This window comes from Lygodium microphyllum, chromosome 30 (genome assembly GCF_053477565.2).
Source record: "Lygodium microphyllum isolate KBCC chromosome 30, Lygodium_microphyllum_v1.1.10, whole genome shotgun sequence".
NCBI classification, from domain to species: Eukaryota; Viridiplantae; Streptophyta; class Polypodiopsida; order Schizaeales; family Lygodiaceae; genus Lygodium; species Lygodium microphyllum.
This window is the reverse complement of record NC_141164.1, coordinates 58333985-58361535: the sequence shown is the minus strand read 5'-3', so window position 1 is coordinate 58361535 and position 27551 is coordinate 58333985. Positions and strand designations below refer to the sequence as shown.

At 42.2% G+C, this 27551-nt stretch overlaps 1 protein-coding gene across 10 annotated transcripts in view; it reads right to left on the bottom strand.

The window, feature by feature from the left end:
* Window positions 1–27551, bottom strand: part of LOC148009881 (uncharacterized) — an 83020-nt gene that overhangs the window by 16444 nt on the left and 39025 nt on the right. For 8 of the 10 annotated variants that reach the window (XM_087672301.1, XM_087672300.1, XM_087672291.1 and 5 more), the window contains 5 exons: window positions 3631–3699; window positions 3374–3430; window positions 2972–3250; window positions 850–945; window positions 606–686 (listed from right to left, as the gene is read on the bottom strand). In XM_087672301.1, the coding sequence (XP_087528427.1) occupies window positions 606–686; window positions 850–945; window positions 2972–3250; window positions 3374–3430; window positions 3631–3699 (582 nt within the window). The remainder of the gene's footprint in view (window positions 1–605; window positions 687–849; window positions 946–2971; window positions 3251–3373; window positions 3431–3630; window positions 3700–27551) is intronic. The other 2 variants (XM_087672293.1, XM_087672296.1) reach the window with 2 other exon arrangements.

The following is a 27551-nucleotide window of genomic DNA, read 5'->3' as shown; positions in this document are numbered from 1 at the left end:
TACCAGTGTGGGGAGGAGGACCCAAACGGCCAGAGCAGATAGTATGGAAGCGAGCTTCTCTATTTGATTCATACCAATTGTCTAAGATAAATAATTCAGGGAACAAGTCCTGTATATCAAATTCAGCCTTGGGCTAACAAGGCTTATGTAGTAGAATGACTACAAGATTTTCTAGATCTCAGCTATTCTCATTCCTACTCTCATGGCCATTCATTTGACTTGTTATCATTCACTCCTTGCAGAGCTATTGGAAGAAGCTTCACGCTTACTCTATGAGGATGAGAGAACAGCAAGAAGCCATTGTTCAAGAATGGCCAGACTAGGAGCTCGTCATGTCTTCTTGTGCCTGCATAAGAGTTGTTGTATCCCTTTGGACTGATTTGTAAATAGGAGAATCATCCAACCACAAGGAGATCATAGACTTCCCAGAAAAACAGCTAAAGATTTACTGCCATGGGTAATAGCAATGTTCCCTCACATAAATGATTTCATTCTGTATAGTTGCGAAGAGACATAACTCACTGGCTTTACAGAAAAGAAATTTACGACAATAAGCAGAATAAGTTGCTTTATTATATGACAAGCACACTCAACAAATTATCCACCTTTTCTTGTAAAGCTTGTGCCAAGGCCTTTTTATTATCATCTATTGACATCTGATCGTCCACATTTATAACCTTGCTCTGCTTAAAAGGAAAGAGCAATAACCCATTAGTTTTAGTTGTACATCCTTGGTACAAAGCCTGTCAGACTAGTCTATTGCAATAAAATTGCAATAAAAGTATACTGAAAAGCTTCCTTGTACCAACACTTGAATGGAATTTGAGCCTATATTGTGTAGCAATGTACCAGATTCTGTTCCCCTTTATGCTCTGAATCACCTAACACCGTTTCCTCCTTTGTACCATCTACAGCCACTGGTCCCTGAACTTCAGGTTTGCTAAACTGCTCACAACAAAGATTTCATGAAGCTGAAGAGATCAAAAGAACATGCTAACTTTATGCTTTTATTGAGATAAATTACTAAAAGCACACATTTGGTAAGAGAAAAATGTGTATTTGTAATTCATCATCAATTGATTTGAAATTAAATTTGGTCACAATGAATATGAGCAGCTAGTCTTTCCTTGCATGGAACCAAACAGTCATTTCCTGAAAAAGGTTGCCTTCTATTTCAGAAACACGACAACCCCCGCCGCCAAAACAATGAAATTAAAAAAAAACCACAAAGGGGCCTGGTTCATGCATTGCCTACTTGTACTATGCTGCCTGCCCCTCCTTCTCCTTCTGCCACCTTCTCTATCCTTCCTCACCTTCTCCCCTTTTTGCCTCCCTTCCTACTCCCCTCTCATGTGTCTTCCTCATCCCTTTCCATCCTCGACACCCTTCTCCTTTCCTCATTTTCTTCAGCCCCTCTATGAAGATGTACTTTGAGACTGCACTCTTTATAGGATTTTGGGGCCCTCACTCTCCCACATTTAACTGCTCCAATCATTAATTATTAGTGCCTCACACATTGCTGAGGCTGACAAGGGATATTCCTGGGTTTGGCTCCCCTCTGGTGACACTGTAAGGGAGTCGGGTTCAGAGCTCCCCAGGAGAGCTATGGATTGGAGTGACTTACTATCTGCACTTACGGAAGGCCAAGTAGCAAGAGACCACACCTCCAGCAGAGCATGCCTGGTAAGACCAGACCTCTGGTAGAGCATACCCCTACAGTGGACATCAAGGCCTACACCACATCCAGAGACATCGTGGTGGGGTCAAGGTGGCTGAGCAGGTGCAGAAAACTTCAAAGGATTTACAACAGGCCATGCCCTCAAGTAGGGCCAACTGCCCCCTTTATCTTCACTGCCCAGTGACCACCACCCCCTCCTCCCTCTTCCAAACTTGGCCCCTCCATAGTGTCCCCCATCCTCAGGCAGCTACTCTCCCTGCCAAGGATCACACTCTGGTGGGAGCACTCCCCTAGCAAAGGAGGCAGGCAGCATAGTTCTTTGAACTCCTCTACTTGGAGCATCAGGCAATTTCCCAACAATTCCTTCTGCAGGAGTTCATGAAGCAGGGCCCTGGTTACCCCTAAATGTTGCATGTCCATGCGATTCCCTCTCCTGTAGGGGAGATTTTTTGTGACTTTAATGCATAGGCATGAGTGTGGCAAGGTTTTTGTAGAGTAAAGCTTGCATGACAGACATGCATTTGGGCACTGAAGTAAGATTGCCAGATCTTGGCATTGATTGCCAATAGATTTGGAGGAGGGATTGATTGCTACAGCTGTCGAATCTGAAAGTGCAAGTGATATTTAGCTCGTTTTCAGCTGGTGGGATCAATAAGCTACTTGTTGTAAAACTACTCCATAGAGCCAGTGAAGAGATGTCCTGTAAGCCAACCTTCAAGTGTGCCCGTGATACTTTCCAATCATTTACTTCATTATCTTTGACTACACTGAGTAGAACCTGTTCATCTCAGTAAGGCACTCCTGTAACAGGTCCTCAGCACATGCTACTACTGGAACTATGCCAGATCTCTGTTCTTCAGTATACAGATAGGTAATGATTCATGAAAGTAGGAAAGTTTTGGATACCAATCTATTGCGATTTATCCAAAGTGTATAAAGAGCCCGAAATCTTGACAATGATATTCCATCATATCAACTAGATATCCAAAAGTTTCTGGCGAAGTATATCTATGAAATTCTGAGAGCCAAAAAATGCCAACAATCTGGCCACCAATAAGTTTTATACAATCTCTTGAACTACACACACAGTGCAGACAATGATTGGTAGCAAGTTTCCCTTTTCATACAATCTCCATAAATACGGAGCAGTTAGCTGATACATAACCAAAACAAGCACACGTGCATACATATACACGACAATTCAAACATGTTGAAACATTACAAGCTCATATGCACATATAAAGGCATGCTGTTAAGTATCCTGCACTTGAGTTTCTTAATTGTATTGCATACCTCAGTGTTTGCTGCCGTGTAGAAGGGTTTTTCCAGTGCATCTTCAGTTTCATCAGATTCTTGCTGCATATCAGCATGTGACACTACAACCCTCTCCTCACCTGTACTGATCACAGACTTTTCTTGCACTTTGTTGTCAATTAGATATTCCCAAGATTCTGATAGAGAAGAAATCCGCACCTTTCCCTCTTGAAGAAAGGAGTTTACATCTTCTTTCAACCTTTCTTTATCTGTCCTTAGCTCTTGAAGCTTGGAATTCACAAGTTCTGTCAAACAAGACTGGAAAAACCTTTACCCACTCAGATGCCTTAATTGAAAAGATGATGAGATTGCAGGCAACAATATTTTTAAAATTTGTGGAGATTTGTTGATACTGCAAGTGCATAATGGTGAGAATCATACCATCTGTTCCTTGCAATGGAGGACTGCATTATCTGCATCTTTTCGGGCCAAGGTTTCCTAGGCAAAGAAAACATGTTCCTATTTCTTTTAGTGCAACAACAAACAAATGTTTGCATACAGGCTCTTTTTCTATACCCAAAGAAACACTATTTCTTAGAAAGCAACCACAAGCATACATTTGAAGACGTGCATTATTTCACCATGCAGCTAATGTAGTAGTAAATGCATAAAAACTATCATTACAAGGAAAATATTACCTTTTCAAGCTGAGCTTGAACAACAGCCAGTGACACACTGCAATTTTGCAAATCTTTTTGGAGAACTTCCTGCATAAATTTGAATCAACCCAAAAGACAAATCTTTAACACAGCTCAATCGATAAAGAGATCCTTAGCTAGAACACAAATTTTCATATCCAATAAGAGATGCATTCTCCATTCACAACACCTATTGCACAACATAATATCATGCATAAACAACAATTGAGATTGTTCAACAGGCACCATATCAACAGAAGCCACCTGCCACAATAATAATCCCCCAAAAGTCTAATTCATCATGAAAACAAAAACTGTGGACTGTTGTGGGTGAAGTATACCAGCCCTTCACATTCTTTTCAGTACCCATCCATGTGTAGTCCTTTGTAATGTCATAGATGTGCATACCCTGGAAATGAAGGTGTATACCTACCTAGTACCTAGATACCAGGGATGAAACGAAAAGATGAGGTTCATCTCCTATAAAATAGCAATCTTGCCATATCACTTATAGGAAAGCCTCCAATCAGAAGTCTTGAGCTAAAAATCTTATCTTGAGCAACCTTGCAGTACCACATAGTGATCATCTACTTGCCAAGAGCAACCTTGTAGTACTGCACCATACCACCTCTCTGGACCTCCAATCAGAAGTTCCCAGCTTGAACTCTTTCCTTCAGAGGGGATCTTAGTATTTTCATGATTGAAGTAATATCGCCCAACTTGTTTCACAGCCATCCCTTTATGACAACACTTTATTAGTTTTAACTGTGGCCTGCCTTTATCCTCAACCACATTACAGTATATTCCAGCTGCAAAACAGTCTACAATATTATGTACATTCATTAAAGCCCTGTCCAAACATGATGCTAGGTCTCCAAACTCTAGAAGGACCATATGCCACCTCATTTTTGTTAGAGAGTGGCATTCCCTGGACAGGCAGGTGCCGTTTTCAGCAGGCAGTCCACGTGGCAGGAGTGCAGGCAGCAAGGCAGATGACACGTGGTAGGTTGGCCAAGCGCAGGTGGCACATGGCAGGCAGTCGGACAACAGTCGGCGACCTGCATTGTTTTTCGTGTTTTTCCCAGCCTATTTATAGGCCCTAATTTCAACAGTCTCTATCAATTGTTTTCACAGATTTCACATTGCAGACCATGGAGACTGCTCTTGAGGCTGACAGCAAAGACTGAGATCTTCGAGGTGGAGACATACGCAGATATTCTTTCTGCACCCGTGTATAATTCTGCATCCTTAAACAGCATTCTTCATTGCAGATTTTCTGTATTTCACTGTCTCTCTCTTCTCTCTATGTTCACTCTTTTTCTTGGTCATTCACTTCCACATTGCTTCACTCTAACATGGTATCAGAGCATTGAAGGACTGCGACCTAGGGTGACCCATCTAAAGAGGAGATTTCAACGCAATGCAAGGCTTCAATTTCAGCGTTCAAGTGCGAGCAGGAGGCCTGCGCATCAGAAGAAGACTGAGGCGAGCGGGGCGTGCGAGAAAGGAGAAGATTTGTTGAAGTTGCTACTGGTTTTTGCTGTTAGAGAAGAAAGAAGGCTATGTTTTGGGCCTTCAAGTGCAGATTTTACCTTTTCATCGCCTTCGGTGGGTGAAGGAGGAGTGGGACAAGCGAACCATAGCTGTAGCAAGTTGTATTTTCACAGCCAAAGAGGCTGCTCTTTGTGCTCTGTGCAGGCATTGTAGATGAAGATGTCTTCTGAGGCCGAGACAGAGCTTCAAGCGATCATGGACCGGAAAGGGCCCGTCTTACCAACACTTCCATCAAATCAAAATCTCGATGGCAAGAACTACCGCATCCAGCAGGTCATGATGCTTGCCATCCTAGAGTCCTATGACGCAAGCTATTCATCGTCCTTCTCACGAGACGAGTCCAAACTCTCTTCCATTGAAAAGGTGGAGTTGGCAAAGGCTCAAGCACATTGGGATAAACTCAATGCTCTCATTCACTCGTTTTTATTTCTCTCATGTACTACAACTGTTATCTCTCATATTGAGCATTTGACGATGGCTTGGGAGATATGGCTGGAGCTTGATCAGATGTACAATCGGATGACTGTCATAAAGCGAGTTTCTTTGGAAGTGCAGATATGGACCATAAGTGTCATCAAGTCTATGCGGGAGCATATCAATAAGCTAAGGCAACTTCACATGTAGGTTTAAAACGCACAGAAGATGATCACTTCTAAACGCATGGCGATAGCTCTTATTTCACACTTACCGCCGTGGTTTTTATTCCACCTTGATTGCTTTAGAGTGGTCTGAGACTCTTCCATGGGAAGAGTTGGTTTCTATGGCCTTGGACCAAGAGGATCAACTAAAAGGTACCAATGCTTCGATATCTGAGGCCTTGGTTAGTCAGTCCTCTTAGAAGAAGGGGAAGGACCAAAAGAAAAAGGAGGGAAAATCTAAGGAAGACAAAGAAAAGGGGTTTACTTGTCACATTTGTGGCAAAACAGGTCACTAGAAGAAGGATTGCCCCGACAAGGAGAAGGAGGAGAAGAAGAATAAGAAATCTTCAAAGGATTCCGGAGCGGTGGCTACTCCCTCATCAACTGCTTTCCTTCACTTGGAGGTAGTTGAAGATTCAATCTTGACGGCTTCTGATGCTACATTGACAGCCCCATACACTCAAGAGTGGACTGTGGACTGTGGTGCCTCACGGCACATGACTCCTTCAGCAGCAATTGTTGCTCATTTGCGGCCTTTGAGAGGCCAGTTTCTGATTGGAGACAGTTCGTCTATTCCTATACAAGGACGGGGCAACATGCATTTTATCTCCTTTCGGTGCACAAGATTTGTGCCCTCCGCCTTTTGGTCAAATTTGATGTGGATTCTTTTTGGATTCTTAATCGTGGATCGAGACAAGTTCTTTCTTCATCAATGATACATCCACTATGAACAGTGAGTTTTCAATCTTCTCCTTGCCTTTTCTTGACATATGTGATTTAATCTTACGCCTCTACAACCCCAAACCTCACAACAATTTGAGATTTTCACTCAGCCGCCCTGCTTCCAATGTCTCCACAAGCACTATTCAAGAGAAAGAATGGAAGAGTGGGAGAGCTTCTTACATGTTGTTTGCTTGCTTGAACCTTGCTTCTTCTCCTTCACTTCAGCCTTGAAAACCAGTCTCTCAGTGGCATTGCTTTGATACCATGTCAAGAATTCTGTGGTGGGGAGACTTGCTTGAGCTTCTAACATACAATATATATCCTAACAAATTGTTCTACCTCATGCCTCAAATTTGGCCAATTAAAAAAATGCTCCACTACTTTGACTGTGGCATCAATACCTTTGTGTCTTGCATACGTAGGAGCATGACTTTCAGTAATATCTATGGGCCTTAACTGCTTTGTGACATACAATTGTCCATGCATCAAAAAAAATGCATCTCTTAGCACAAAGTGCTCATGCCTTTGGCCATTGCAAATCTAATCATAAACATTAGCAAAATCCAAATCAGTAGCACATTGATCTTTCATGGCATCTAATTCAGTGTGATAAGCCATGCTGACAGTTGAAATTTATGACTTATTTCATAGTGCATCAATCACAACATTCTTTTTATCATCAATATGTACAATGTAAAAATAAAACATAAAGAGAAATTTTGCCCGTCTCATATGCTTCTCTAACAACTTTGTCTATGTCAAAAAGTACCTCAAAGTTTGATGCTCTATCTGCGCTATAAAATCAATCCCCAACAAATAGTGTTTTCACGTAGACAGTGCATGAATTACAGCCAAGAGCTCTTTCACATTGACCTACAAATTCTTTTCTACACTATGGAGAATTCAACTCTCATAAGCCACAACTCAGTCATCCTGTATAAGAAGAGTCCCAATGTTGTTACCACATGCATCACACTAAACTACGAATGACTTTCTTAAATTGGACAACACAAGCACAAGATCTAAAATCATCTTCTCCTTTAACTTTTCAAATGCTGAAATTTCCACTGCTGTCCATCTAAATGGCACATTCTTCTTCTACAAAGCATGCAATGGAGATACAATTTCAGTGACCCACGTACATACTTCCTATAGTAAGAATATGAACCTAAGCAGCTGCGAATCTCATGCATATTTCTCAAAGGTGGCCATGATCGTTTTGGCTCAACCTTTGCATGGTCCATGCGAATACCATCAACAGATACAACATGTCCCAAAACGTGGATTTTATGCAAAAAGAATTCACTTTTCTTGTCATTGATAACCAGCCTATGCTTACTTAGTTCATTCAATACAATATCTAAGCATCTTCTATGCCCTGCCTCATTCTTTGAATAGACAATCATGTCATAAAATAAAGGAAAATCCTTCATGTGGCTTAAAGATGCAATCCATCATCCGATTAAAAGTGACAGGAGTATTTATAAGTCCAAAAGCCATAACAAGAAACTTGTACAATCCAAAAGATGTCGTAAAAGCTGTCTTAGGCACATCTTCTAGTCTAATGCATATTTGATGATACCCACTTCTCAAATCTATACGGCTCAATCAAGTTGTCCCTTGTAATCTATTCATAACATCATCGATCCAAGGAATCAGAAAGCAATTCTTTATCGGCTGAATCAAGTTGTCCCTTGTAATCTATTCATAACATCATCGATCCGAGGAAACAGAAAGCAATTCTTTATCGTGATCTTATTCGGAGCACGATAATCAATGCACATATACCATGAACCATCCTTTTTCTGCACCAAAAGCATTGGAGAACAAAAAGAAGATGAGCTGGGCTGAATCAGCCCTTTTTCTAATAGCTCATTCACCTGACTCATAATCTTCTGTTGGACTACATTGACTCTGTACGGTGGCTTATTAGGTGGACTACTTTCAAGGATAAGATCTATGCCATTATCTATTGGCCTTTTAGCTGATAGCTACCCTAGAAGTGACTGAGAGAAGCAATCAGCATACATTTTCAGAAATGACATGCGATTCTTATCTAACTTAGACATATTCCCAACATTCTCGCTACCATCTTTATCATTAGTAAAAACCAAGTACGCTGAAAGATTACTTTTTATTACTTTAGAAATGACAAGTGCTCCAAATACAACAAGGACAGATTCACCTTTCAACTTTACATCAAGTGTGAGTGCCTTTCCCTTATGCTGAATAGTAATCTTTTTTGCACGAGAATAAATCACTACGTATATATGGTCACACCATGGCATACCAAGCAATACATCACAACCCTCAAGTGGAGCAATGAAGAACTCTTCACTATCCACATATCCTTGTATATGTAATTGAAGCTTTCCAATGAGCAATGTGATGAACTCCACATGGCCTTTACATGCCATTCCAACTTCTCCCATGGGTCTTATCTCATCTTCTCTAATGCCTAGACAGACTACCATGTCAACAGAGATGAAGTTGGCTCATGCACCATTATCAAAGAAAATCAATACACACCGATCTCCAATTTTGCGCCATGCTCTGCACAACTTAGTATCATCATCATTGGGCTGATCACTAATAACATCGGGTACCAATTTTACTGATGTATTGGGCTTCTTTCCTTTAGAATCTCCCTAATTTTTTTATTTTCCAGCTTGCTGCTTATTGGGATAGTCCCTTGCAATGTGACCCTCCTGTTCATAAATAAAACATTTATTTGCAGCCATCCCCACATTGTGCCAATGTTTTCGAGCCTCTTCTTTGCTGATTTGGCCTATTATTAAGATGCTTCTCAGATCTGACCCTTTCCTCAGCCTTAAAAACAACTTTTTATTTGCCTTCTCCCTACTCTTTTGAAAGTCTAAATCCTTCCCACACAGCAAAGCAGTGGCTGTAGCAGCAATCTCTATGAGTTGAGACATGCTAGACATAGTGGATTTAATGCAAAATCAATGATTCCTTTGAGCAACCCACAAACCTATTTTTCCACTTGCTTATGAAGGGGTATGAGGTGATAAGAAGTAATAGACAGCAATGCATCCCAAAACTTCTTATTATATTGTTCCAAATTCTTACATTCCTTAGCATCCAGTTTATTCCAAGTTGTCATGATGTCTACCTCAAAGGTACTTATCAATCAATTCGATGCAAACATTTGCTTGAATTGTATCTACATTGATGATGCTCTATCTTGTATAGAAAGAGTGGACCACCATTGTAATGCATTCCCCTTCAAGAAAGTGGCTACCCCTTGAATCTTTGAGGACTCCGTGAAGTTTCCCCTTGAACCTATAGGCTACATCAAACTGATGAATGAAAGTCCAAGCTTTTAGCAGCTTAGCTATCCAAAATCCATTGGATTGCACTTCCATGATGGCCTTGCATTTGCGTTCCTTGTCCCGTAGGTACCAATGGTCTTGTTTCATTTGCATCTTTGGGAGCTTCAAATAAAGGCTTTGGCATTAACTTCGATGCACCTTACTGTCTCAAAGGTGTAGAAGATGTCTTCTTCTTCTTGCCGTTGTCCTCCTTCTTCGGAGCATTCAAAAATCACGTACACTAAGGATCCTTTGCCAATTCAGTAAAGAGATTTGATACTGTCCTCATCCAATTCGTAAACTAATCATCAAATTCCTCTTCACTTTGTTGGTCATCAATCTCCTTATGCCCTGAAGACCGTGGAACTTGCCCAACGGCAACATTTTCAACTTACTATCCATGGTGTCAGCCTTGTCCAAGGTCAAGCATTGCATTTTCTTCATTCCCATGTGAATGCTCATACTGAGAGGCATCATCACTACTTGATTGCACCTCACTGTATGAAGACATTGCTGTAATTTCTCAATTGAGAGCAAAAATCAGCACTAACACAAAGCTTTGGCTTACAATCAAGTGCCACAGGTGTAAAATATTACACGGCGCAGCAAACAGAATCTGAGAAAGAGATAGAGAGTACACAACAGATAAGAGGAGAATCAGTAAATTCTTTAACTCCAAACAACTGATACAAAGATGGCTCTGTCCACCCGTGCGCTTCCACTGTGTGAAGCTTAGATGGCGATCTAGACAGAAGATAGGTGAAGAGTTTAAGGCTAGCTGGAACAACAACTCTGACTAGGTGAAAGATAAGTAAGTGATGGCTGCGAAGGGGTTTAGCTTTTATAGCCCGCGAAGGTCGTTAGGTCGGCCTATTGACCGACCTACCATATGAGCCTCCACTAGTCGGCCAGGGAATATTGCCTCCACTAGTCGGCCAGGGAATATTCCCTTTACCATCGGGCCGGGAGCGCTGCCCCCGGACCCCCGAACAGTCATCTTTTTGCCATCCGATCACATAGACCTCATCTGATATACAAGTCAAGACTCAACCAATGTCCGGGCTCACATTTGGCTTCTCCTCATAATGGGGGCCTTACAACTTTGAGCACCATGGATCATTGGTAGCATCTAATGAGGGTGGGGCATTGATCATATCTAACAGGCCCATCAAATCAAGGGATTGAGTGGTATCCCGGCAATTGAACCATGAAACCAGCCTTCCTTCTTGGAAAGGGTGCTAATTCCCTGATTAAGCACTTAACTACAGCAATCAGTAAATGAATATAACTTGAAATGCATAAATTACCTTGATAATCTCAGACATTGGACACCCTGTTGGCCCCAAAACAAGTGCCCCTTTCAGTATTTCTTTAACTTGACTACTAATAGAATGAGTACAAGCTGAGATTCACAATCCCCTTTGTTGTTCCAAAAACCCCTTTTTACTGTGGCAATAATCAGCAATCAATTCGAATCAATTGCCCCTTGATTTTTCACCTAGGACTTGCACAAATGGAACCACCAACTAGCCAAATGCTGCCTCAAATTACAATGAATGGGCTGGCATCTAATTTCCCTAATAATTACACGAATTTCAGATGTTGAATTCAAAGTATGATGCCTTCGCATAGGTCTCGAGGTGGCTGTCAAACCCTAATTTCCGCAGAAATTTAGGGTTTCCAACAAAGATCTCTCAGCTGTCCACCAAATTTGGCTCAGATCTACTCAAAATGACTAAGAAACGTTGCGATCGCCTAAGAATGGATTGGAGAAGGTGAGAGAAAGCCAAGATGAGAGAGAAATCTGATTTTCTTCGCAAGGAAACCATAAATTCTGCTTGCTAACTACTTCGACCTGCATTTAATGCAGTCATTTACTGCCAAGCACCTCCAAAATGCTGTCACCTGATCAGTAATGTTGTTGCCAGCCATTGGAAGGTGACTTCTTGTTGTCCCATACCTGTTGAGGCCCCCAAATGGTTGTCTTCTACAGCAAATTGTTGTTCTCTGATTAGAAAATGGACCAACAGTTCTCTCTCTCTCTCTCTCTCTCTCTCTCTCTCTCTCTCTCTCTCTCTCCCCCAAGTTGTAAACTAACTGAACGGCTGAGACCCAAACCCCAGAAACGTTTTCTCAGTTTGAATGGGCATTTTTGCCAGGTGATAGCCTTCTAAACCCATTTTTCAACATTATCCAACCATTTAATTAAATTACAAAATTAAATCATCTTTAAAATTAATTTCATCCCTTCTGACCATACATAAAATTAAATGTGCCCATCCATAATTAAATTGGCTAGGCCATTTGCAACCTAGAGTGGTCCGAACCTCTACTGACCCTTTGACTGGCATTAATCAATTAATTAATGCTAGTCCCTAGTGTCACTACCGATACTCATTGACCAAATAATTGTCCCAAGGTCAAAACTGATACCGTGTAACCCCCAAAGCCAAGATACCATAACTTATCACAACTTTTACCTTGATACCCATTGCATCCTCAAGGTCCTTGGTCTGTTACCATGTAATCCCTACCATGTGCATCACATGTGCTTAAACAACCTTGCACATTTGATTGATAACCTAATCAAATGTTATTAGCAAGATTAAAGCATCTCAAAATTTCACGTCCTCGTAACAACATGTTACAGTTAACCTTGCAACTTTTGTGACACTACCTCCATCTAATGTGTCTAGAGCAGGATCAATATCAAGCAGTGTTGCCTCCACACCTACTGGGAACTTTGCATCAACCATGCGATCAACAGCACCACATGTGCACATAGACAAAGCACACTTGATACTAGTTGGAATCCAAAGAAGAAGAAAGAGGTGGATACATCAATGGCTCATTTTTTCTATCATGATCATATTCAATGGCTCATTTTTCCTATCATGACCACATTCAATGTCGTGCAATCAAGTCAAAGAATTCTAAATGGATGTGCAAGAGGATTGGTGATTATAGTTCTTCATATGTGTCTCTGTCATCAGAGACCTTGCACACCAATCTACTTGATGAGGAGAAGTGTCTTATTAAGCAAGCAGTATGGATTAGAAAGAGAGCCTATGGGCTAAAAATGGAATCACCTTGATTGCTAATGGTTTCTTGATTATGAGTTCACCTCATCATTACTCGCAAATACAACTACACATATCTTATGCTTTAAAAAAGAAAATAACTCTAAAATTCAGGATGATCTAAAGCAAATATATGCTATGGCGTTTCCTTTTGTGTACTTTTTGGAGAGTCATGGATGCTATGCACCCTACATTGGCAAGGTATACAAGGCCATGGATAGGCTGAATGAAAAGTTGCAAGAGTTAGTATCAAATGATGATGCATATGAGAAGTTATATCATTTAATTGTGATGAAATGGAACTCCTATGGCTCACCTATGCACACAACTGTGTTTTTTGTGGATCTTCAACTTCAAGGCAAGGGTCAGGAGAATGATACGAAGGTTATGGATGCATGGAGATTGATATTGTCTCGTCTAGTGCTTAATCATAGTACTAGATGAAAGATCAAAGACCAACTTTTATGTTATAGGACCTTTCAAGTTTCTTTTGGTTGTGGGGATGCACAAAGGTTGGCTGCAAGATTGGAACAACTTTATGATGGAAGGACTATGGTTCAAATGGTTCTAAGTTGCAATAGCTAGCCATCAATATTTTGAGTCAACCAATTAGCTCCTCTTGTTTGGAGCAATTGTGAAGTATATACACACACATTGCTTCAAAAAAGAAGAAACTGTCTTGGTGTGGAGAGGGGCAAATAATCTGGTATTTGTTAGTGCTAAATTATGGATATTATGTAATAGTATGATAGCAAAGCCTAATTCATTCACAAATGTTGGAAAATGGCAGCCAGCTATGGAGAGAGAGAGGAAAGACAATGACAGAAAGAGAGTGAGCTGAAGCAAAAAGAGTAGAGTGTACTTGCAAGAATGAAAGATAGAGTGAAAGTACAACTTATGTTTAGGTCAAGGGTTGACCTAACCAACCTTCCACCAACTAACTAGAGTTAGGTTTATTTTACTCTAGAGTCTAGTGTCACTACTTTAAATTTCTAAGACACTAGGTGTACACACCTTACATTGACACTTTAATAAGTGTCCACACCACACAAATTACATTGGGCGTTGCCCATAGAATCAGCAAATTCTAACAAACCCCCTGCAGTGCCAATGTGATGAAGTACAAGGATAATCAATCACCAAAGGGTAACAAGTTTAAGGACTTTCGAAAAGCCTCAAACTTCTCGCGTGGTAGTGCCTTGGTGAAAATGTCTGCAACATTTTTCTGTGTGGGTACATACATCAAGTTGATCTCTCCTGCATAGCATCTCTCTCTGACATAATGGTAATGCACCTCTATGTTTTTCGTGTGAGCATGAAACAAAGGATTTCGTACTACTGCAATAGCACTCTAACTATCAAAAAGAATAGGTGTAGGACCCTCCAATGGTAAATGTAGATCAACCAACAATCTGTGCAACCATACACATTCCACTGTTGCCGTGAAGGCTGCCCTGTACTCAGCCTCACAAGACGAGGTAGCCACTGTAGACTGTTTCTTGCTTAGCCATGAAATGCATGAACGGCCTAGAAAGAAACAGCGTGTTCACTAGTAGATTGCCTAGTATCTACATCACCAGCCCAATCTGAATCACTGTAAGCCTGTAAGTGCAAGTCTCCACCCCTAGGAAATAATAATGCATGTGACTGAGTACCTTGCAAATACCTGAAGATCCGCTTAACAGCTTGCCAATGTATGGTCCGTGGACTATGCATATACCTGCTCACCTGAGATACTACATACTGAATGTCAGGGCGTGCGTTGCAAAGATAAATAAGACAGCCAACAGCCTGGCTGTAAATTGCAACATCAAACATCTCTTCACCATCATGCATAGACAGCTTTAAGCCTGGCTCCATAGGAGTGCACACAGGTTTACAATCTTGCATACTAAACCTATGTAACAGCTTATCCACATATTGTGATTGTGACATGATGATACCATGCTGATTTTGGGTGAATTGAATCCCCAAATAATAGTGTAGGAAGCCCATATCTGACATAGCAAATGCATGTTTTAATAACCTTAAAATCTACAATTTTTTCTTTTGTAGGTCCAGTGAGCGGCATGTCATCTACATAAAGAATGATAATCAGCAAGTCCCCCCCTCATTCTTAATGTATAGAGTGGGAGCAATTAGACTATTTTTGAACCCTTCGCTAGCCAAATAAGTATCAATTTTGGAGTACCATGCACGAGGAGCCTGTTTGAGACCATAAAGAGCTTTATGCAGCTTGCATGCCATGTGCTCTTTCCCTTTAACCACAAACCCAGGAGGTTGTGACACATAAACATCCTCACACAAATCCCCATTCAAGAATGATCTCTTAATGTCCAACTAATGTACTTTCTAGCCATAATTTGTAGCCATAGCAATCACACATCTCACCGTACTCATATGGGATGTAGGAGCAAAAGTTTCTTTATAATCTATGCCTTTCTTCTGTGCATAGCCTTTTGCTACCAACCGCGCTTTGTACCTGTCAATTATACCATCAGCCTTGCGTTCGAGTTTAAAAACCCATTTTGTGCCAATGGCCTTGTTGCCAAGTGGTAAATCCACAAGATCCCATGTAGAGTTAGTGGCAATAGAGTCTAACTCATCCTACATGGCCTGCATCCAATGTACATCTTGCTGAGCTTCATCCAAGGAAGTAAGCTCATCATCATCCAATAGTGAGCTCATAAACGCATGCTCATCACAATCGTCTACTTCCGTAAAATCAATCAAATTGCACCCCCTGCATCATTTGCTGCATTTCCGGTAGCCCTTCTAGTGCGTTAAGGTATAGGAACATCCATTTTACTCTCCTGGAAATTCTGTAACAGCCATCTTGGGACTGTTTTGGCTGCATTTACAGCAGCCCTTTCATGCTGTTCTACTTCTTCCACTACATGTGGCAAACCATCATCGATACCCTGCTGTTTGGGAGTATATGGTACAGTAACAGCTTGCGGTATTAAGTCTATCCTACCATTTACAGCAAGCACAGACTCCAAAGTAAGTGGCAAAAGACCCTCAAAGACATCACCAATGTCATGGGTGCCTGGCATTTGAAACCGATCATGTGAAAATGCAGCATTTTCAGCAAATAGGACATCCCCACTGACAAAGACTTTCTTCGTGCGTGGATCATACAAGCGATAGCCCTTGCTCTCCAAACTATAGCCAATAAATATGCATTTTACAGCCTTGTCATCAAGCTTCCCACAAAGCTCTTTCGGAACATGTGCATAGGCTATGCAACACAAACACCCGAAAGAGTCTACTTTGGGTTTCTTGCCATGCCAAGCTTCGAACAATGTGATCGTCTTCAGTGCCTTAGTGGGTGCATGATTCAACACATGATTTGCACACTGAAGGCCTTCTAGCCAAAATTTATGAGGTAGCCCCTTGCTTTTTAGCATACAACGAGTCATCTCCATAAGAGTCCGATTCTTCCTTTCAACAACACCATTTTGTTGAGGAGTCATTCTAACAGTGGCTTGATGTGTAATGCCATGATCAAGAAAATATGTCTCAAAAGGACGAGACATGTACTCCCCCCCTCTATTTATGCGAAGTGTCTGCACTTTTAAATCAATTTCAACTTCAAGCTTTGCAACAAGATGTTTGAAATGCATGAACACATCGGATTTTGCCTTTAGCCCATATACCTATGTATACCGAGAGTAATCATCAATAAATGTAACAAAGTACTAATGACCTCCAAGTGCACGTGTCCTCATGGGACCACAAACATCAAAGTGAATAAGCTGCATTTTTCGGACAGCACGCATTGCATCATCCTTTTTGAAGCCAAACCTATGCATCTTGCCCAAAATACATCCCTCACATGCATGAGGAGGTGGAATCTCCACTGGAGGCAATGCATCTACCATATAACACCTCTGAAGGGTCTTCCAAAGCTCATGTGTCCATAGCAGGAATGCCATAGCTCCGCATTTTGCATAGCGGGCGAAAGAGTAGTGACTACTAAAGCATCATGAGACTATCTGTCATATGTATCCAACAAAAATAGACCCTTATGCAGGGTGCCGGACAGCCTAAGTGCATAATCCATCTCTCTATCTCTAACAATGCATTTGTCATTCTCAAAGATGACCTGAAAGCCATGCTTATTAAAAGCAGGGATAGACAACACGTTCTTTGTAATGCAAGGTACAAACAAGACATCTAGAAGCATGAAATCACAACCATCTGCAGCAATAATAGTGACTGTCCTAATGCCACATACATCATAATTGCTGATATTCACACATGTAACATGCTTCCTAGCAAGGGCTGAATGCAAAGAGGTAAACAAACACTTCCTAGAAGTGAAGTGCTTTGATGCCCCACTGTCAAAATACCATGTTTGCTACGTTTCAGCAGCATTAAATGCTGAATCAGCCATTGAAGAATCATAACTATATCTGAGAAATGCATAGTCCTCCTCTACAAAGTTGGCTGAAGTATCATCATCAGTACATTTGCTAGCTGATGTTTCTTGGACAGCCAAACCGGAGTTTTTTTTCTTCTCTTTGGTCAATCTCTTTCTACATTCATCGATATAGTGACCGGGCATCTTGTAATAATGGCATTTTCCCTTCTTTTTAGTCTTTTCTGTATCTTGGACAACCTTATTTGATGGCTGTCTAGCATCACCCTTTTACTAATTTTTTACATTTTGCTGGACTTTTCCTTTGCCTTTGAACTTGGAAAGCATAGCCACATCACTTGAACGCAATGCCACATTCTTCCGAGTTTGTTCCTCTTGCAGCAAGAGGCATTCCAACCCCACAAATATAAGGGGTTGCTGGTCCCCCCCTCAAAGACAACATCAAAGAAGTGTGGAAACCAAGATATGACTCTGAAAGAGAGTTCAGTGTGATGTTTACCAATTCAGCGGAACCTCTCCCTTTCCACTTCAGGGAAAGTATCGCCCTCATCAACATTGAATAGCTACTCACGCAAATCCTATATGTGAGTAAGGTGGTCTGTCATGCTATCACCTTCATCCATGGTCACATTGGCCAACTCTCTGCGGAGATAGGATATGCTGGCCTCATTGCATGCTGCAAACATACGCTCAAGTACATCCCATGCTTATTTTGAGGTCTTACAAGACTGAATGTGCAGAATAGTTGCCCTTTTCACTAACAAGGCAATTAAAGAAAGTGCATGTGCATCTTTTGAGTCCCATTTCCTCTGATACTCGGTAGGAGGGAGAGGAGGGACACCAACAATAGCAGCACCAATACCACCACCACCACCACTAGCAACCTATCCTCGAGCATTACACTAAGGTGTCTAATGTGCAAGACCTTGTCGCTGCAAATCACCTGTAACATAGTCCCATAAGTCCTATGCCACAAGAAGGTTATGGACCATAAAACTCTACAATAGGTAGTTTGAGCCATCGAGTTTGTCCTCTCCTGAGTGAGGACACCAAGGATGTTGCTCTGATCATTATTCCCCTGACATGCCATGTTGTCAATGATAGACAAAAATCTGTAGCCAAATACTTCAATGCTGTAGTATAGAGTATACTCCTCAGAGTACCAAAATCCCCCATGGGATTAAGAAACAAGTATCAAACTGTCACTCAAATGCCAAAGTGTACACAATGCCACCCAAATCAGCACTTAGCCAGTAAATTACAGCACTACACTGTTGTACCACACCCGCCTCAAAATGTGTGTCCATAAAAGTACAAAATACAACTTCTTAATGCTGATTCTTACCAAAATTTATTGAATTTTTCCAAAATTCTCTGCCCAATCTGACTGTAACAGCAATTAAATGCTATTGTACTGCTTGTTGCTTGCCTTGGAGTGCGTGTCGGACAAAAGCCCCAAATTTTTTGTGGGAATGTCTGAGAAATTAAGAAATTTCTTCGAATTAGTTGTCAATTCAAACTCCGGGAGCAAAAATTAGCAAAAGCCCCAAATTTTTGGGCAGCACGAGCTGAGATTCGAGAAGAGATGGCTGAAATAGACTGGAAATTCCAGAAATTTCGAGAAAACCCCAAATCTAAAAATTAGGGTTTCTGCACTTTTTAGGGTTTGCAGAAATTGGCAGGCAGGACTGAGAAAATGGCGGGCAGAGCTGAAAACAGCAGCAGGTCTTCCAAAACAGCAGCTCCTCAGGCTGTGCGCAGGCTGAAAACAGCAGATCTCAATGTAAATGACTGAGCTGGACAGATCTGGAGCTGATGGCTTAACTAGACACATCTGGAGCAGATGGACAGATCTGGAGTAGACAAGAGACGGCTCAGCTACAGCTCCTCCACTTCAGCAGCACCACACAGCAGCTCAAAACTCTTCCTCGAGCTGAGAACCAAGCTGGCAGCAGTAGGACCTTGGGCGGGACGGCACCAGCTAAAGGTGGCTGAATGGAATCCGCACGTACGAGCTGCTCTGATACCAAATGTTGGAAAATGGCAGCCAGCTATGGAGAGAGAGAGGAAAGACAACGACAGCAAGAGAGTGAGCTGAAGCAAAAAGAGTAGAGTGTACTTGCAAGAATGAAAGATAAGAGTGAAAGTACAACTTATGTTTAGGTCAAGGGTTGACCTAACCAGCCTTCCACCAACTAACTAGAGTTAGGTTTATTTTACTCTAGAGCCTAGTGTCACTACTTTAAGTTTCTAAGATACTAGGTGTACACACCTTACATTGACACTTTAATAAGTATCCACACCACACAAATTACATTGGGCGCTGCCCATAGAATCGGCAAATTCTAACAACAAAATGGAGGATACAGCAAGAGGAAACACACACTAATGCTAAGGGAAATGCAACAATTCATGGTATACATGATCATGAGACTGGCACTTAAGGAGCAACTCGGCCAGCCTCAAATCATGATGATCTCGAGTGATTTAGTTTGCTTATCATGACACATGTATATCATGATAGTTGAGGCATTGTGCCATGTTGGCGATGTCACCATTGATAGTTGTACTTGCAACTGCCCTTTGGGCCATTTTGACATTTTGCTTCAAACTTGAAAGTAGACTTTAGTCTTTAATAGGCTTCATTGTAGCCTTTTTGGTACATTGTTTTAGCTAAGTTCACTATTTAATATTTTATGCCATATGCATTTTATATTAACCAATTTGAAAGTTGAAATTCAATTTATAGTAACTAGACATATATGATATCTTTAAAGTTAAAATGCTCTGTCTTTATATAGTATATATCTTGGATTTAATATTATACATGAATTATGGGGGAAATAATTTTATTTTGAAAATTGATGAATTGTTAATGCTATTCTCGTCCCCCCATTCCCATTCCTTGGGTTTGGCATCCCCATCATCATCCACGTTCCCATTCCCCATTTCATGTTTCTATGACCCCCTCCATAGCAAAAGGTCATACTTATCATGGAGGTGATTCTCCCTAGCATGGAGACATAAATTTTTTAATGCTTTGCTTAGCATCTGATTTACTTATTAATCAAATGTGCAAATGTGAGGTACACATGTGTGATGCAAGACAATCAATTCACGATAATGGGCCAAGGATTCCAAGATATCAATTGGTGTCAAAGACAACAATTGTAATAATTTATATTGGACAAGTACTAGGTGTTGCTTGGTGTCAATTTAGGCCTAAAGCATTTATTTAAGCAATGTTAGTGGTGACACTAGAAACTAGATATTATTTGATAAATTAATGTTTGTTTGAAGAGCAATTCATGCACGTGACCACTTGGCAGTCAAAATGGCCTAGTGAATTTAATTGTGGATATGACTATTAATTTTCTAGGCAAGGACAATACTCAATTAATTTTCAGAATTATTAATTCTAAAAAAATTGCATTTAGAAGGCTCTGCCACTTGGCAAACTTGCCCATACAAGTGAGGGAAAGGCGATTAGAGGCTTCATTCCAACATTGTGGAGATTGGGAGAGGAGAGAGCTGTTGCTACAATTTTCCAGCCATTGGTAATCAACCCAACCATTGGAGACTGTAAGAGAGCTACAATTAATTGATTACGAGGCCATTGGACGTAGGTGAAAGTCGTTGTTGGTTGTCTACAAGCAGGTGATAGCAAGTGTGTGGCCCATAAGGACAAGCAACTACATGTGGGCCTCATGTTGATGTTAGAGATTGTCATCCCCTGGAAAGGCATTTTTCTCAGTTAGGGTGTGTACATATGCAGCTTTCCAGCCAGGCAGTCATCTGAGAGAGTTCTAGTGTGCGGAGCAGGTTTGCCAAGTCAGCAGCAGCCACACAGGATGCAGTCAGACTGCCACGTGGCAGTCCAGTCCGACTGCTATACAGCCGGCCAGTTTTTCTGCACAGTCAGCTGCATTTAACGCAGATGACCTGATTATTTCTTGGCATTTTATTCAGGCTATAAATAGCCTGCCACCAGCACAGTCTCTCAGTCTTGCAATTGCAGATTTCAGGGCAGAGATCGGGCAGATTGCAGCAAACTTCGAGGTGTCCAGCAGGGAGACATTGTCAAGGTCGAGATACGCAGACATACGGACTGCACCCATGTACATATCTGCATTCCTTTGTTTTCAGCATACTTCATACAGCAGATCTTCATGTTCTTCTGTCTCTTTCTCTCTCTCTCTTCTCTCCGTGTTCACTCTACTCTCTCAGTCTTGGTCCCACGCTTCCGCACCACTGCACTCTGACATGGTATTAGAGCAGTGAAGACAGACTGGCTGAGTGAAGAACCCATCTAAAGAGGAGATTTCAGCGCGACACAAGGCTGTGTTTCCTGCATTTGGACTTGGCAATTATGTCTATCAATGTGTTGTCAATGATATTTATATGATTATGGGTTATGTATTGAGCTTTTCTCAGTGGTTTATGCATTTGGTAGTTCTCTTCTCTTTACCCTGAGATCTCCTATGCGCATGATGTCTATGTCTACCACATGTCTGGTTATTAACACATTGCAGTTGTGACTGTTCATGGTCTTTCTTTCTTGGTTGCTCACAGTTGGTTGTTGGCATACAATTGCAATTTATTACAATAGCATGTCGTTTTAGTTTTATGCATTCTATCTACGGGCAGTCACTTGGATTTCACAATTACTTGATTGTAGTTTGTTTACAACTCACTATTTTGGTAGTTTCTCTTGCTTAGCCCTTGATTTGGTTGTGATTTTGGGATTGTTTTGCAATCATTATGTGCATCAGAACAAGGCTGAAGCGAGCATGGGCGTGCAGAAAAGGATCAAAGTTTGTGAAGTTACTACTGCTTGCTACTGTTCCAAGAGAAGGAAGGCTGAGTTTTTGGCCTTCAAGTGCAGATTTTACCTTTTCATCACCTCCGGCGAATGAAGGATGGGACGAGTAGTCGTAGCAGGCTATATTTTCACAGTCAAAGGGGGTTGTTTTTTGTTTTGTGCAGGCATTGTAGGTGAAGATGTCTTCTGAGGCCGAGACAGAGTTTTAGGAGATCATGGACTGGAAGGTGCATCCTAGTGGCTCTTCCATCAGATCAAAAGCTCGATGGCAAGAACTACCGCAACTGGAGGGTCATAATGCTTGCCATTTTGGAGTCCTATGATTTGGCGGAGCTTGTTACGAAGGCTATTCACCGTCCTTCACGTGATGAGTCCAGACTCTCTTCCAGTGAGAAGGTGGAGTTGGCAAAGGCTCATGCACATTGGGATAAACTCAATGCTCGCATTCACTCGTTTTTATTTCTCTCATGTACTATAGCTGTTATCTCTCATATCGAGCATTTGATGGTGGCTCGGGAGATATGGCTCAAGTTAGATCACATGTATAATCGGATGAGAGTCATGAAGCGAGTCTCTTTGGAAGTGCAAATGCAGACCATGAGTATCAACAAGTCATCATCCATGCGGGAGCATATCAACAAGCTAAGGCAACTTCAGATGCAGGTTCAAAAAGCAGGAAAGGTGATCACTTCTAAAGACATGGCTCACCATCGCGTCCGGAGCGAGCCAAAACTCCAACTTAGACTCTTACCTTGCCTGAATCGGGTTTCGAATGCGATAACTCTCCTTTCACAATTACCGCCTCGCTTCAGTGGTTTTTATTCCGCCTTGATTGCTTCAGGGCGGTCTGAGACTCTTTGGTGGGAAGAGTTGGTTCGTATGGTCTTGGACCAAGAGAAGCAATTGAAAGGAACTAATGCTTCGAAATATGAGGCCCTTGGTTGGTCAATCCTCTCAAAAGAAGGGGAAGGACCAAAAGAAAAAGAAGGAAGACAAATCTAAGAAGAACAAAGACAAGGAGTCTAATTGTCACATTTGTGGCAAAATAGGTCACTGGAAGAAGGATTGCCTCGACAAAGAGAAGGAGAAATCTTCAAAGGATTCCGGAATGGTGGCTACTCCCTCATCAGCTGCTTTCCTACATTTGGAGGTGATTGAGGATTCCACCCTAACGGCTTTTGATGCTGCGTCGACGGCCCCATTCACTCGGAAGTGGATTGTTGCCTCCGGACACATGACTCCTCCTTCAGCAGGTATTGCTCATTTGTGGCCTTTCCATGGTCAGATTCTCATTGGTGATAGTTCGTCTATTCCTATTCAAGGACGGGGCAACATGCATCTTATTCCAGATGGACATGGTGGTACCCATGCATCAAAGGTACTTTATGTGCCGGCTTTGAGGTATCATCTTTTCTCGATACATAAGATTTGTGCCCTCGGCCTTTTGGTCGAATTTAATGCAGATTCTTTTTGGATTCTTGATCGAGCATCGAGACAAGTTCTTTCTTCAGGTTATGAGGAGAATGGAGTCTACAAGTTGCGGTCTTCTTCTTCCTTGACTTCTCTTCTTCTTACCTCTCAAACTCAGTCCGAGCTTTGGTATGCACGGTTTGGCCACCTCAATTATGATTACCTTCAAAAGGCATCCAAGAACCAGTTTGTTCAAGGTTTGCCGGATATTGTGGTGAGCCAGCAACCTTGTGTATCCTACATCCGTGGAAAGTTGACTCGTAACGTTGTTCCCAACGAGGCTTCGAGGCGGTCTTCAGCACCCTCGGAGCTTATTTCTACTGATCTTTGTGGACCGATGAGGACGGAGTCCCTTAGAGGGAGCTTATATTTCATGCTAATTGTGATTGATTATAGCATGATGACATGGGCCTATTTCTTGAAGCTAAAATCAGAGGCCTTCTGCCACCTTAAGGATTGGTTGCTCTTTAAAGAGAACCAATCGGGGTGGAAGCTGAAGACCTTACAATTGGATAAGGACGGAGAATTTATTTCTAATGAGTTTGCTGGTTTTTGCGCAGATCATGGTATTCACCAAGAGTTTGCCAATTCCAACACCCCTCAGGAGAATGGCATCTTGGAGCGGAAGAATCGTAGTGTGATCAAGATGGCCCGTACTATGACGGAGCATTGTCAGACACCTCAGTGTCTGTGGGCTGAGGCTGTGGCTACTGCAATCCACATCCTTACTCGTTCCCCTACTTCCGCTGTTGTTGGTATGACTCCTTATGAGGCATACTTTGGGTCAAAGCCACATGTTTCTTATTTCAAGGTGTTTGGGTGTGATGTCTATGTTCACATCCCGAAGACATAGCGTGACAAATTTGAAGCAGCTTCCAAAAGACATGTGTTTGTGGGCTATAGCTTGCAATCTCAAGGCTACGGATTGTATGATCCCATTAAGCGAAATGTCTACATGAGCCGTGACATTCCATTCGTGTAGGTTTCAGCCCCAGAGAGGGGTGAGGACCACCCTATTCTTGGAGATCCCGGTGATAGCTGAACCCCAGTGACTGCTCCTCTCGAGCATGTGTCTCTTGAGGACTTTCTTCAGATGAGGAGCCCAGTTCCCAGCCACCGGATTCACCGATTGCTCATACGCTATCAGTAGACCTTCCAAAAACTTCAGCAGATGAAGAGCACTAAGGCAAGATCTGGCCTCCTCGTTGGGCCCGTCACATGCTCCGAGATTCAAGGATTGAGGGGATCCCTGAGGAGTGGCAACCGTAGGATGGACCGCGGAGGTCACAGAGGCACCAGGCACATTCTATGGAGCTTGTTTGCTCTAGCTACTGTTTGATGTCTCGTGTTATGCAAGATAGAGACCCTACCTCCCTGAAGGAGGCTTTACAATCTACTCATTGGCGGAAAGTGATGGAAGCCAAGTTCGAGGCTATTGAGCAGAATGGCACTTGGTACCTTGTGCCTCGTCCCTCTCATAAGAAGGCGACTGGTGTCAAATGGGTCTTGAAGTCCAAGTACCATAGTGATGACTCTTTGGACAAGCACAAGGCTTGCCTTGTTGCTAAAGGTTTTGCTCAGTGCCCAAGTATTGATTTCCATGATACTTTTGCCCCCACTACTCGTATGGTGACGATCCGTGCTGTTCTTGCCTTGGCTGGTCATAGGAGATGGCCCATTTTTTAGTTGGATCATGGATGTGAAGTTAGCGTTCTTGAACAGTGATTTGAAGGAGGAGATTTATGTAGAGCAGCCACCTGGCTTTGGTTCCTCAGCTGGGAAGGTTTACATGTTGAAAAAGGCCTTGTATGGCCTAAAGCAGGCTCCGCTTGCTTGGAACGACGAGAAGATTGATTCGTTTCTCCAGGCAAAGCTAGGATATTAGCGCCCTAGGGCCAATCCGCAGCTTTATGTGCACACTTCCGAGTGTGGCCGTGTGTTGTTTGTTTTGTATGTTGATGACTTGATTGTTACAAGTGACCATGCCCAGAAGGTTGAAGAGATGAAGGCAACCTTACATCACAAGTTCGAGATGACGGATTTAGGACTTCTCAATTTCTTTTTGGGCCACGAGATTTATCAGACTTAGTGGGAAATTTTCATCTCTCAGCAGAGATATGCACAGAAGCTCTTGGTGACTTTTGAGATGGAAGATTGTCAGTCCATTTCTACTCCTATGGATCCGAACTGGAAGGCCACTTCACACTCAAATTCTCCTTTGGCAGATACTACCCGCTACTGTCAATTGATTGAATCGTTGATTTGGCTCCTCAACACAGATGTTGATCTATGTTTTGCTGTAGATCTCTTGGCTAGGTTCAAGAGTGCACCTCAGCAGGTGCATCCGGCAAGCTGCCCAAAGGATACTACAGTTCCTGAGAGGGATCTCAGACCTAGGGATTTACTATCCAGCAGGTACAGGTGCTTCCGATCTTGTCCTTGCACCTTGGAGTGATTTGGATTGGGCTGGTGATGTGGACCATAGGCGGCCTATTACAGGCTATTGGTTTACCTTGGGTGTAGGAGTTATCTCTTGGAGTGGCAAGAAGCAGCACATAGTAGCCCTATCTTCGACTGAGGCAGAGTATCGAGCGGCGTCTTCAACCACATGTGAGACTGTGTGGCTTCGGAGATTGTTGGAGGAGCTTGGCTGCCCCCAGACTCGTCCTACTATTCTACGGTGCAACAATGAGAGTTGCATTGCCCTGGCAAGGAATCCCGTATTCCCTGCCTAGACGAAGTACATAGAGATCCAATACCACTTCATCAAGGAGAAGCTTTTGGATGAGACCATCGATGTGGAGTACTATAAGACTCAGGATAATCTTGCAGCTCTATTTACGAAGGTGCTTCCCCAAGCTCTACTTCACCGACATTCTAGATCCCTCAGTCTTATGCCTCGTCCAAGATCTGAGGAGGGGTGTTAGAGATTGTCATCCCCTTGACAAGCATTTTTCTCAGTTAGGGTGTGTACATAAGCAGTTTTCCATCCGGGCAGTCATCTGAAAGAGTTCCCGTGTGCAGAGCAGGTTTGCCACGTCAGCAGTGCCACAGAGGATACAGTCGGACTGCCACATGGCAGTCCAATCGGACTGCTTTACAGTCGGCCAGTTTTTCTACACAGTCGACTGCATTTAATGCAGCCGACCTGATTATTTCTTGGCATTTTATTCAAGCTATAAATAGCCTGCCACCAACACACTATCTCAGTCTTGCAGTTGCAAATTTTAGGGCAGAGATCGGACAGATTGCAACAGACTTCGAGGTGTCCAGCAGGGAGACATTGTCGAGGTCCAGATATGCAAACATACGGACTGCACCCGTATACATATCTACATTCCTTTGTATTCAGCATACTTTATACAGCAGATCTTCATGTTCTTCTATCTCTTTCTCTCTCTATCTTCTCTCTGTGTTCACTCTACTCTCTCAGTCTTGGTCCCACGCTTCCGCACCGTTGCACTCTAACAGTTGATGGTGGGCTGCAATCATTGAGTCATTTCCAACAAACCAGCGGTAAATGTGAGCACCTTCTCATAATAGAAATTGGAGGTTTCTCTCTCCTCAGCTTTCTCTCCTCTACAAGAAATCCCTCAATAAATTTCAGCCATTTTCATGAGCCTGTGAATAGCTATGTAGCAAAAATTAGGATTTAACAACCACCTCAAGTCCCATGCCAAGAAATTGAAGGCTTAGTACTCGAAATCAACCAGCTCGAATTCAAGGAATTGCCAAAGATTTCAAGAAGCCAGCCATCCCAGATTTGGGGTTAAATTTGACCAGCCACCAAGGGCCAATTGAAGGCCACAATCCCAATCAAACCAAAATGCAAATTGATTTGAAGGCTTGCTATTCTCTTTTGGTAGTAAGAGATAGTGGATAATGAAGGAGATTGGAGTTAAATCTCAATGTACTTCA